Raw genomic sequence first — 13,109 nt, forward strand, 5'->3', positions numbered from 1 at the left:
TGGCAGAGGCAGATTTCTGCTGCATCCGAAAAAAAAATAAAAATTCCCATTTTCCTTCCTTCCATAAAATTAGCACTAGAGAGGGAAAATTAGAGCCAATTGAACCTTGTACACACTGTAAAGTGGAGTTTTTTTTTTCTTCTTTTCACTGGACTTACAAGAATGGAATAAGTGGAGTAAACAGGTAGAGGTTTATATCACGCAGTCAGTCATGAGATAACCATTTCCTCTGCAGACTGCAGGTGGCAAATTCTTTTCCATGGAACAATTGCTGATGTAGTGGAATCAGTAAAACATCAGATTAGAGATATCAACGCCTACACTACATATATAGCGGCAGAAATTCAGTTCTATTCGTATGCAGGGAGTTGCTTCTGCTGCAAGTGCATGAATGTCTACAACCCCACTCACAGGACAGTAACACAATTCTGTCAGATATCAACTCCGCCTAGTTGTAAAAGAGAACCCTGTTCACACGCGTGGAAAAAAGAAGCGAGCTGCCCTTTCTTCAGGCAGACTCCGCAACTGATTCAGCCCCGTCGTCCACCTCGCTGCAGCACCCTCCAGACTAGGCCCATTCATTTGAGCCTACTCTGGAGGGGGAAGCTGCGACTGTCGGAAGCCACGACAGTCGTGGTAGGCGCATTTTGGCCCTATTGTGACACGGCATCCTGCGTCACTCTGAGGACCAAAATCCGCTCCACGTGTGAACGGGGCTTAGTACTACATAGGGGCACACTAGTCCCACCAGGCTGCACAGCCTGGTCCCCTTTCAAAAAGGAAACAGCTTCCCCTGTGTGATGTCTCCCTGTGCGTCTTGTTTGTAAAATTTGTCCTTCATTTTTCCTGACAATTGATACCCGCATGTTTCGGGTTTTTGTTCATGTTTTGTTTGTAGGCTCTGCTGCACCCCAGCGTTTACAGGTTTCTTGGCCTCCCCCCCGCCCCCCAACTCCCGCCCCCCTTTTCTTTCCCCCATGCTGTGCCGTCAATTGATATTTTTGTATGCCATTATGGTTCCCCCCCCCCCCTTTTCTTTTTGCACCCTCCCACCTCCCTGGTTTTGTAAAACTTTCAATAAACTTTTAATGGAAAAAAAAAAAAAAAAAGGAAACAGCTTTGTACCTATTTTGGCAGTTCCCCTTTGCACAGGAAATGGTGGTCACTGCAGAACATAAGCTTAAGCAGACTGTGGAACAGGCTAAATAGATCAATATATATCCTTGGGTAGGTGATCAATTGAAAATCTGTGTAGTTCCAACCTCAGTGACCCCTACAGATCAGCATGTTGAGACTACAGTCTCTTATATACTTTCCAAACACGGCACCATACTTTGCATAGTGGTTGCACTTGGTATTGCAACTCAGTTCCATTCACTTGAATGGCAATGAACAGCAAATCAGGCCATGTGACTGATGAACATAATGTCCAATAACCTGTGAAGCTCAGGCAGTGCCACAGCCTACAAAGGTGCCACATCCAAAGGGCCTGGGTGTTAAGAAAACCCACAGGTATGTGTTTTTTCCTGTTCTTTGTCCTTACTAGCAGCTTTTTTTAAGGTGACAGTTATTCCTCTCGTGCTCCCCAATTTCATCGAGTTTGTGTGTAAATGTACCAAAAATGGACAACAGAACCAAAAGAAAGTGGGGGAGGGGAGGAGGAGAGATTGGACCGTTGGCATTCAACATATATAGTCAGCAGGTTTGGCCCATAATCATCTAATGTCCAGCATGCAGTATGGCACAAAACAAACCTGAATAGTGTCATACTATGTATGTATTATTTTAAAAAAACACCTTACCTGGCTCTTACACAGTCTGAGACTATTAACTACATAAACCAAGCATAGAATGTGCATAAATTTCCACCATTACTAATTTACCTTATTGCATAAACGCCACCTACTGGAATAAATGCAAAGGCACAGCAAAGTAAACACAAAGAAAAACTCAACGCATAAGGAAGGTTAAATAAATATTTTCTGAATTGAAAGGAATAAAAAAAAAATTAAAGTTTAACTAAATATCTCCCACCTATATACAGAGAAGACCAAAAACAAAACTATCACTAATGGCTAAAATATTTGATATTTTAGCTTTCAGTGCTAGTTTTCTTTCTAGTTTTGTCTTTTGAAAGAGCACTTGTTTACTCCACTCTGGTATTCATCTATATACAGAGAAAGTGTCCATATTACTAAACTTTTATGTTACTTGGGACATATGTAAAATAGCAGCCCTTATGAAAGAGATGGTCCAGAGGTAAGTGTCTCAATGACCCCAGCATCAGCAGGGGGGATAACCAGTTTTTTTTTTCTCCAGAAATGCTTTGATTTTAAACAAAAAAAAAAAAAAAAAAAAAAAAAAAAAACAACCCCATCCCATATCAGGCAGCAGGAACATCCACCATTCAAGTAAACAGTATATGCTATAAGACTAATAAACCTTGCCCATCATTCAGTAAGGGACTGATCGATGAGTTTCAGAGCGCCCCCAACTAGATGCAGACTTCCGGTGATGAGAATCTGAATGTGAGCAGCTTCCCGCAGCAGTACAGAACCAGAACTGGCAACGGGATGGTGGTGAAGGAGATTGGTGTCCAGACATGGGAAGTCAGGGTCCCTACCCTGAGTGGCCCACTGGAGAGCATGAGAGATACAGGGGAACACCAGGGAGTTGCAGTTTAAAAGCCTCTCTGAAGAAGGGGCAAGGAGTAGGGGCGCACCGCGTGGGCTGTCCTTAATCAGAGTATCTACCGGCAGGGAGGAGCTCCAAGTGTCAGAGCAGCTTCTCTCCTCCATCAGGAGGTTCCACTTCTTCTGGTTCTCCAGACATCGAGTGAGGACGTTCTCCAGAGTCACATTGTAATTCTGCTGATCTAGGGAAAGGAAATACAGAAGGTTGTAGAGAACGTATAGATGAAAGACAGCATTAGAGCAGTTGTCCAGGAATTGCTCTATATTATGGCCAAGCTTTGAGTTTTGATGGTCACATTGTAGAAAAAAAAATATATATTCCTGTAAATGGGTCATTCTGATTATACCATATTCATAGAGATTGTTAGATATAGTAAGAAGTAATTTTAAAGAAAAAAAAAATGTCTAGGGCAGCATTTTATAGCTATAGTTTGTAGGTTTTTTTTTTTTTTGGTATATGAGGTCTATTCTGAAAATAGCCATTTTCGTTTTACCGGCACCACTTACCACTGTTTATTCCTTCTTAGAAAACAGAATGGTCAAAAAACAAAAATTTTTTTTAAGAGCATTAAGGGAGGGTTCACACGGTGTGATGCGGCACGTCTACGCCACGGGAGGCGTTGCGGGCCGTACACGCTCCCATTGATTTCAATGGGAGCGGGGATCGTATGCGCCGCGCTATTTTGTGGCCGTGATTTTGCGTTACACCGTGTGAACCCTCCCTAACTCTGCGGGAACAAAAAAAAAAAAGGGGGGGGGGGCTTCCACCTTCCCCAACCACTTATATGGTGTGATCAGTAATGCAAACAGGTAAAAGAGGCGTCTTTCTATCAGATACTCCCCAACATCTCTTGAGCACTCCCCTTCCCAGTATTCCTCACCAGGCCAATCACCTCAGAAACCTACAAACAAGCCAACAACTAAGTTTGGTGAAAACATTTGACCCAAGTGCTAACCATCACCAGGAGACCCCGTTCAACTGACAAAAGAGTGTGCCATCAGCAGAATGAGGCTAAATGGAAATTTGCTCATTGGGGTGATGAACGTTGGTCACATTCACAATAAGCATAAACAGCCAAGCATGAAAGATTATTTCTACCAGCATTGCTCTAATGCAGGAGCAAAGACTGGGCATGCTGAACTTCACATCTGCCATGGAGGAAGTTACACTTAGGGGGACACCATAAATAATTTGGGGCTGGAAAATCGCATTAAGAGTTTCCATATTAGGGTCCATTCACACAGAGTTTTTGAGCACTGATTTTGACGCTGAATCCACGTGGAAAAAACTTCGCCCCATAGAGTTCTATGGGTTCCTCTCGCTTTATTTTTCCACTCGCAGAACTTTTCCGGTAGCGGAAAAAAAGCGAAACCCCCCCCCAATGCAGTCACAATGGGATACGGAAAATCCACGTAGCGGATTTGGGCGCGGAATTGGCAAAAACCGTGCAGAAAAACTGCTACTGGTTTTTTCAAGGTCCATACACTGTGCTGGAGGGAAAAAAAACAAAAAAAAGCCTAAAAAAAACGCTCCAAAAACCGTTTCACAAAATCATTTCCTAATTCCTAACACGGATGTTTTCCACCAAAAAACTCCATGTGAATGGACCCTTAATGATGTAGGTCACCAGTATGTGATTTGTTCAAGTCCAACACCTGGACCCTGCGCAGATCATCTGTTCTAGCATTCTCCCAGGGTGCTGGAAGCTGCTAGCGGACGAGAGGCGCATGCACTGTACAGTGCTTGGTCTGGAGAACTGCAGAGCTTCTGCTATTACAGTGCTGCATGTGACGCCTATCCACTAACAGCCTCCGACACCTGAAGGTTAGTCCAGATAATATGTGTGGGGTATAGGTGTCGAACATCTACACATCACATACGGATGACCTAGGCTGGAAAACCCCTTTAAAAGGCCATGTAAGGGGCCACCAGGGGGGGGAACCCATAAATAAAACCCCCAAATTACACACACACACACACACACACACACACACTCTCTTCAGGAGAAACTGCAGCAGATATGCAGAGACGGAAAAGTGCCACTTTATTTACTGCAGAGTTTCCACAGCAGCCAAACCTCGGGGTTTACGCCACATGGAGCCCTGGCCTGAGATAGGCTGGCTGAGTAGCCAATATTTATCATGCATGATTAGCTCTAAAAAGGAACTCATCACCCCGCCCCCACCCAATCCTACTTTTATCTTCAATTCTAAGAACTTTCTGAAATCTTCACATACGAGCTGCTAATATCAGTCTGACGTCTGTATCAGTCTTGTCATCACAAATACGGATTCGCAGTGTATAGAGGAACTACAGTATCTAGTCCCAATTCTAGGAAGCATCCCTGGGATGTCGAGACCCCACTCTGTAGTCTCACTATGCTCCATTGCATAGGCTCTCTGGACAGACAGAGACTAGATCAGTTTATGCTCGGATTTTGGCAGCAGTACTTCATACATAGCCCAGGAATGTCCTCACTTTTTGCCAAGTGTCTGATTTACTTCCTAACCGTTGGACCAGACAATGTTTAGCAGTGCAGGTTACAAGGGACACACAGAGCGCTGGGAAGTCCAGGGAATGTCTGCTAAATAATTAAAGGAACATTTATGTGGCGGTAAACACGAGATAGAAAACAACAGGCGTTAAAGGCGCACAACGACTTTATTTTATCTCTGCCCCTACCTCATGGCAACGTGGCATATCATTATCCGTCCGGTAACAGAGCCATCTCTTGACAGGGGTCAACTCATATTGAGGGCTTGCCAAAAATGGAGAGATTTGCCACCTGTTATTCCATATTATGTATCAATGTAACTGTGATATTGAAAATGTTATAAATTTTAAAAAAGTATTTTTTTTTTATAAATATATGTTTTATATTAAAAAAATATGTATATTTATTTCATTATTCTTAATCAGAGCAGGGTATGCACCAAAAATACCCAAATAAAGGCTCATATAAAAACTAGTAGCTAAAATATAAAACTTGATTGGAATTCACTGTATATGCCACGAATACACAGCATATAAGACAAACAATTGAGGTAGCCACAAGGATATATGTACAAATAGCTGCAAGTAATGTAGTAAAAAACTAGCTGCTCCACGCTGTGCTTATACTGTCATCATGACCTCCGCTACATAGTTCTTCAGATTGGATCCACCTATACTGCTAGCTATTGGGGAGAGCCTTTATATATATATATATATATAAATATATATCTTGTATTACTTGTTGGCTCTATATGTTGTTTAACTGCATTTTTTGCAGATACACATATAATATATATATATATATATATATATATATATATATATATATATATATATATATATATACACACACCGTATATACTCGAGTATAAGCCGAATTTTTCAGCCCAGTTTTTGTGCTGAAAAAGCCCCCCTCGGCTTATACTCGAGTCAGCAAAAAAAAAAAAAAAAAAAATTTTTTTTTTTTTTTTTTTTTAGGGCGGTGGGTCTATGACCAGCCACAATATTAATGTATATAATCTCCCATAAAATAGTGCAAAAAAATAAATAAATAAATGTTCTAAATCGCTCCTTTCCCTAGAATACATAGAAAAGTAGAAAATGACTGTGAAACACATACACATTAGGTATCCCTGTGTCTTAAAGTGCCCGGTCTACTTAATATAGGGGATCTGCAGTGCTCCTGTTCCATCAGGAAGGGGTTAATAGGAGCACTGCAGATACCCTATAGTCAGCCAGGCTGAATTCCAAGTGGGGGAAAAAAAGGAAGGGAAGGCACAGACAAAACCAAAACACCCTTCCCCATCACCCAGCACCTACTGCACCCAAAAACTACAACCATTTTAATTTTTGAAATTTTCCAGTAGCTGCTGCATTTCCCCCCCTAGGCTTATACTCGAGTCAATAAGTTTTCCCAGTGTTTTGTGGTAAAATTGGGGGGGGGTCGGCTTATATTCGGGTCGGCTTATACTCGAGTATATACGGTATATCCTTGTGGCTACCTCAATTGTTTGTCTTATATGCTGTATATTTGTGGCTCATCTAATTCTTATATTGTATCTGCTAATTCTTATATGAGCACTTATTTATTTGGGTATTTTTTGGTGCCCGTTTATCTACGTATAATATTATATGCACATATTTTATTAGCGGTTGTTCCCTCCATGGAGTTATTTGTTTCTGTGTCCTGGCATTTTTATTTTTTTTTTATCTTGTCAGGGTTTGTGTTATATGTGGTCTATTTTTATATTTATTATTGACAATAAAATTTTGTGAATTTTTTACATTGTTTTTGGAGGTTTCCCTTCTTTTCTGTATACTAAATTTGCATATGGGGCGATCCTATTTTATAAGGTATATAGGTTTTGTATGCAAATATTGTCCAGGATTAGAAAAACATGGCCGCTTCTTCCTAAAACAACACGACAGGTTGATTTTGGTATTGCCTTACTAATAACATCAATGGAGCTAGGCCGCAACTCCAGAAATCCATGGATAGTTTCTGGACTACAGAAGTCATGCTTAAAGATAGAAAAAAAAAAAGGTGAGAAATCACCCCCTTTTAAGTTCACCTATCAGGTTCCGCTATTTCTTTATTAAACTAGTGTCTCGACCAATCCGCTGGAGCAGTTACAAACAACCAAGTCCTAGAAAGTCCCTGCCAAGATACTAAAATGACATAGAAATTCTTCTTACCTGCAATGTCCACCCCGGACACCTCACTGATGTTGGGACAGAAGATGGCATAGTCAAAATGGCAGGGCTGAAAGAATAGACACAACTAAGTACAGGACCTGCACACACAGTGTGATTACCATAGCTGCCACTTATAGTATACAGCATAGACTTTGCCATAGACCATTGTGGAAGATACTCTTTTTTTTTTTTTGTTGCTCTATATAGTAAATCTGCCTTCACGATCTATGCTCACTGTCAGTGAATAGAAACACTGGAGGGAGATTAATGAAGCCTGGTGTTTTCAATGTTAGTCTTCATACCGCATACACCAGCAGAGGTTACACCTCATTTATGACCATGTACACGCTTTGCAGGACCATTTACAACTGCAGCATAGTCTACAACAGTGTGGATTTTCAGGCATTATTTACACCAGCAAACTGGCGTAAATGATTATAAATCTGATGGAGTCATTGCCCACACCATGCGGTATAAAACGGGCAACGTAAAAAAGGATGAAGTTGCAAATTTGTGGCCATTTTCGGTGTACAAGGAATACTAAATCTCCCCTATTAACCTTTTGGATTCACTGGCTCAAATCCTCTCCAGACTTAGGTGAGTGTTTGTTACTACATTTCAGTATATACATAAAGCAACGTGCATCAGTCTAGTCATGGCTATCAGGCTGAGGCCACTGCCTAGTATAATACACTGTAGCAAGCCCAGCAACTGTGCAAGCTGGAAATTACTAAGTTCACTGACAACAAGCAAAGATCTTGCAGAGGGAAGCAGATAGCGCCGCTCACTGCGTAGTGGCCAAACCAGGTTATTGCAGGTAGATTTCCAACCACTTGAATGGACAACAAGTTGTAGTGACTCAGTTCAGCCATTAAACAGAGAGTGGAGCTGTCTGCTTGTATACGTGTGAACCCAGCAATTGGTGATAACCACATACAGTTGGGTTTCACTGTGTACAGTCACCCATAATCTGTATACCACTGCCAGCGGGGCAGGTTTTCAGTTTCTTGATATAAGTTGCCATTCATTGCCAGCAAGAGGTCCTGCAACTCCACTTGAAACTAATGTAAGATTAGTGGATAAAACGCAGAGGTCTCCACACTCACCTGTAGAAGTTTTAACAGAGCGGCAGTGTCCCTGTCACCCGTGGCATTGAACAGCAAGACCCGCACCACAGAGCCTCTGCAAAATAATAAAACCGCTAAGTGATTATTATGGTTAGTTACACAACGTCACCTACTAACAGAGAGAAGGGCACCTACAAATAGTGAACCCCCCACCCCGGTAATACAAGGACAGCCCATTGATGGCAATGAGAACTGTGTAATGCTGCATTTCTCCTGAGGAAAAGCTCCAAGGAAACTAAATTATCTTTTTTCACAGATAGCATATGATCTCAGGGGTCTCTATTAGGGTAAGTAACCTCCAAAAAGCCGCCTTCTCAAGTCAGTGACATCACATTCATTTGTCATGTGGCTTTTGTTGTGGTTGTTGTCAAAACCCCAGTTCCATCATGAAAAATCCAGGTAAACTTGGAGGCCCCAAGTAACGAACATTATAAATATCCAAGTCCTAGAGAATCTCTAACCGTAGTAACACCATGTACAGAACACATGCCTGTGGTCTATAGTCAGGATTGCACCGTTGCACTGTAGCCATGGTAAACTAACATTACTATGCTAAGATTATGAAGAAATTGTAAGCACTTACTCTCCAGCTTTCTCCTCATTGAGCGCCATCTCCTGGAACCATCTGACACAAGCCTTTATACTGCTGTTGGTGTGTGCACCATCAATGTAATAAGATATGGGCCCTCGCTGTACAACCTGTGTACGTCCCAGCCATATCGTATGCTGTAAACCTACACGGATGAAAGGGTATAGCGTAACAGAGTATGAAACCCGTGGCAATAAGTTACACAAGCTGCATCACTGCCACCTAGTGGTCAAATAGATAAACAGAATTAAACAGTTGTGATTCTGCAGAATTAATTTTTTTAAAATTCTCTTACTTGTATAGTGCCAACATACAGTGTAGGAAATAAGTATTTGATCCTTTGCTGATTTTGTAAGTTTGCCCACTGATAAAGACATATATAGTCTATAATTCTAAGGGGAGGTTAATATTAAAGAGGACCTTTCATCAGATTGGGCACAGGCAGTTCCATATACTGCTGGAAAGCCAACAGTGCACTGAATTCAGTGCACTATCGGCTTACCTGAACTGTGCCCCGGGTAAAGCGCTATCGGTCCAGGTACCGCTTTACAGTCAGAAGGGCGTTTCTGATAGTCAGTGAGGAACGTCCTTCTTCCCAGTAGCGCCCATCGCGCTGTACAGTGTGAGCGGGGAGGAACGTCCCCTCCATCTGCTCACAGTGCTCGTCCATAGATGAGTATTATCAGGAGGGGAGGAGGCGTTCCTCCCCGCTCACAAAAAAAAAGGACTTAATTGGTGGCAAAACCCCTGTTGGCGCACACAGCAGTCAGATGTTTTTTGTAGGTTTGCACACATGTCAGGAGGAACTTTGGGCCACTCCTCTTTACAGGTCATCTTTAAATCATTAAGATTTTGAGGCTGTCGCTTGGCAACTCTGAGCACAGGCGGTGCGATGTAGTGACATCATCATGCCACCTGCGCTGTGATGTCCTGCGAATTACCGGCAGTCCTCTATGAGACCTTTCAGTTCTCTGCTGTGTCATAGAATTAAACTGTATCAGCGTGCACAGGACAGCATGCCAATACAGCAGAGGAGCTTCTGGGATTCAAGTCATCAGGCTAAAAAGCCTGATGCTCTGGGTCCTGGGGTCCCCTTTGAGGACGAGGGCCCTGAGCAACTGCCCAGTTATCTCCAGCGTTCCCCATTTAAATAAATAGAGCAGAACATGGAGTCCAACCAGTGGGAAACCCACCGATCAGCAAGTCACTCTCAAACCTGTGGATAGGTGGCAATTTGCTGTGGCTGGACAACACCTTTATCACAACCCCCACATTTATGCCAGGGTAATGGATTCACTAGCAGGCCTTACCTTGTACCATTGGAACAGAGGGTCGGAAAACTGACGCAAGGGGAAGAGGCCACTTCACTTTAGGAACTTGCTGACTTGGATTTTTTGTTTCACCAAAACCTGCAGGGTCAGGTAGAAATTGTTGGATAATTGATTGTTAATAGTCATTGTTAATACAACAATTGTTGATAATGACCATACTTCTATCAATCCCATTGAGTTAATAAAAGTGGTCACTTTTACAAATTTTGGAAGTCAAAATACCTTGACAGCTTTGTTGCCGGAGCCATGTTTGTGCCAGCTGCAGCGCCAAGGAAGCATTGATTCTTTGATGATCTCCAGCCAAACCAAGATGAAGGGCAGTGCCATCCTCCTCATACTCTGCCAAGTCTGGGCACATATACAGGGGGCACTGTGACAACAGAGCACCAATGAGTAAAGATGCCTAAGGCCGCAGGACAAGGGGGGGGGGGGGCTGAAAATGGGCAATAACTCACCCCTATTTCTTGGGATCTGTTTCTTAACACATCCAGGGGGCTTGCAGGTTGAGGAACAGTAAATGCAGGAACACCTGGCTGAGAGACCCAAGAAGTCAGTCTTATAAACATTCACTCTCTCCCAACAGGGTCAAAATATGCTTAATACATCAAGTTATACGCTTTGTAAGTTTTTGGTCTGCTAACAACATATAGTCTGGAGGGCTACGGGATTTTGGTACCTTTTCTGTCAGCAAGTCAAAAAGACAGTGCAGAAGCATCTTTACTACACATTGTCCATATTTGTGTACTGGTTACTGTAGGCCCACTAATCCTGGGACTATACCGCAGTACCAGATATAGCCAAACTGATGAGCATGGCAACATGTGGAGCAATGCAGTAAAGAGAGAAACAAGGCACCTACTCTGGAAATTGATGGAGCCCTGGGAGGGCAAAAAGACCACCATCGATTACAGATTGATATTTTACTTTCTGACATTAAACAGAATGTCCAATTACTACTGCAATTATTTGTCCCCATATATTTTACCCATATTAAAAGGGGTTTTCCTGGACTTAAGTATCGATTGCCCGTTAGGTGTTGGGTGTAGGACCTCCTCCACTCTGATATTGATAATTTGTCCCGGAGGATATACTCAATATTCTTCTTTAACCGATACATTACATAGCTGATGGCTAGACCCTTGTTCAACTGACCACTTTCTATACCATCTGACCTACACACATGCATGCTTAGTCCAGATGAGATGGGGATACAGTCATCGCTACACCACTTATGTGCTTGGGAACAAGAAGCACTTGAAACCCAATAGCTCATCCCATCTCTCTGATCTAAATCTGCAAAAACCACCTCACGCCTAGAGAGAACCAGATTAAGGCTGAGGCCCCATGATGCAAAAAAAATAAAAAAAAGCAGATTTTTTTGTTGCAGATTTCGTTTGAGCCAAAGCCAGGAATGGCTATAATACGTCTACTTTATGTTCAATCCACTCCTGGCTTTGGCTCAAAAAAACGCAGCAAAATCTGCAACAAAAGAAGCTGCATTTCCAAAACATGGAGCCTCAGCCTAAAGGGATTTTGTCATTACAGACACTGTGATGAGGGGCTAAGTGTCAGATTACTGAAAGAATGGGATCAGGAGAATGGGGACCCAGAAGTCCCCCTACATCCTCAAGGTGAAAGAAGCACGCTGGTGTGGATGAGTGACTGCCACTCCATTCCTTCTATTAAGCTTTTGGGACCACGATGATCTCCAGACACTCCACAGAAGTGAATACAAAACCAGTCAGGCAAGCACACTGGGGCTTCATTCACATGCATAGGAACTTCCAGGACCCAGTTCTCATGATCTCTTGGGTTGAGACCCCTTTATGAAAACATGGAAAACATGTCTCGACTGACTGGGCAGATGAAAGAAATGCAAACATTCTCCAAACCTTGAATATGCCAGCTTTCTGCCAGGCAATCTTCTCAATGGTGTCCCCCAGGACAGCTGTATGGTCGATACCAAGAGAAGTAATCCCACAAACAATGGGCTTCCTGCAGGAATAAGGACAATTGGTGGTAGCTGTGTTAATTAAAGGAGAGCAACATTGAAAACTTGGTCCATGTCAGATTATTAGCATAAAAGCAAGCTCATTCTAACACCTTCAGAATATTGACAAGGTGGCACTGTGTTATAACTGCACCAAGTTATTCCATCAGGTGATATAAAAATTTCATATACATTGGGAAATAGATCAGGACATAGGCAGGCACCTACTTGATGATATTTGTACAGTCATAAGCTCCACCAATCCCAACTTCAAGCACAGCCAGGTCCACCTACATCACAGAGGAGGAGAAGGAGATGGTAAGACATGAAATAATAATGAGAAAAAAAAAAAAAAAAAAAAAAAAAGATACTCTGAAGAAGGAAGGCTTGGTCCCATAGGCATACAAACCTTCTCCTGCAGAAATATGTGGAAGGCCATTATCGTCAGGAAGCGGAAGTAAGGCGGCATGGAGCCCACGTCATCGCTCTGAGGAAAGGAAGGAGGACATGAAATATGAAAGATCAGACAAGGACACAATAATTTACACAACCTTATTTACAAGATACACACAGCTGCTAAGACAAAGAGGCAAGACTGAGCCACTGAGTGCTGTGGCCCTGAGCCTATGAGCTCAGACTTTGATGAGTTAATCAAAGCTGATCACAGCTAGGGGGCGCAATGCTCAGGA

General features: G+C 42.5%; 1 protein-coding gene across 4 annotated transcripts in view; it reads right to left on the minus strand.

Moving 5' to 3' along the window:
* Positions 1-2,079: 2,079 nt before the first annotated feature.
* The window catches only part of FPGS (folylpolyglutamate synthase), a 29,941-nt gene continuing 18,911 nt past the window's right edge, over positions 2,080-13,109 (minus strand). For 3 of the 4 annotated variants that reach the window (XM_075260309.1, XM_075260307.1, XM_075260310.1), the window contains exons 6-15: positions 12,830-12,907; positions 12,649-12,710; positions 12,323-12,425; positions 10,886-10,963; positions 10,653-10,800; positions 10,410-10,508; positions 9,094-9,244; positions 8,490-8,565; positions 7,384-7,450; positions 2,081-2,875 (exon numbers count right to left, since the gene is read on the minus strand). In XM_075260309.1, the coding sequence (XP_075116410.1) occupies positions 2,451-2,875; positions 7,384-7,450; positions 8,490-8,565; positions 9,094-9,244; positions 10,410-10,508; positions 10,653-10,800; positions 10,886-10,963; positions 12,323-12,425; positions 12,649-12,710; positions 12,830-12,907 (1,287 nt within the window). In that variant the 3' untranslated portion in view covers positions 2,081-2,450. Of the gene's footprint in view, positions 2,876-7,383; positions 7,451-8,489; positions 8,566-9,093; positions 9,245-10,409; positions 10,509-10,652; positions 10,801-10,885; positions 10,964-12,322; positions 12,426-12,648; positions 12,711-12,829; positions 12,908-13,109 lie in introns of all 4 variants that reach the window. The other variant, XM_075260308.1, reaches the window with a different exon arrangement.

This window comes from Leptodactylus fuscus, chromosome 11 (genome assembly GCF_031893055.1).
Source record: "Leptodactylus fuscus isolate aLepFus1 chromosome 11, aLepFus1.hap2, whole genome shotgun sequence".
NCBI classification, from domain to species: domain Eukaryota; kingdom Metazoa; phylum Chordata; class Amphibia; order Anura; family Leptodactylidae; genus Leptodactylus; species Leptodactylus fuscus.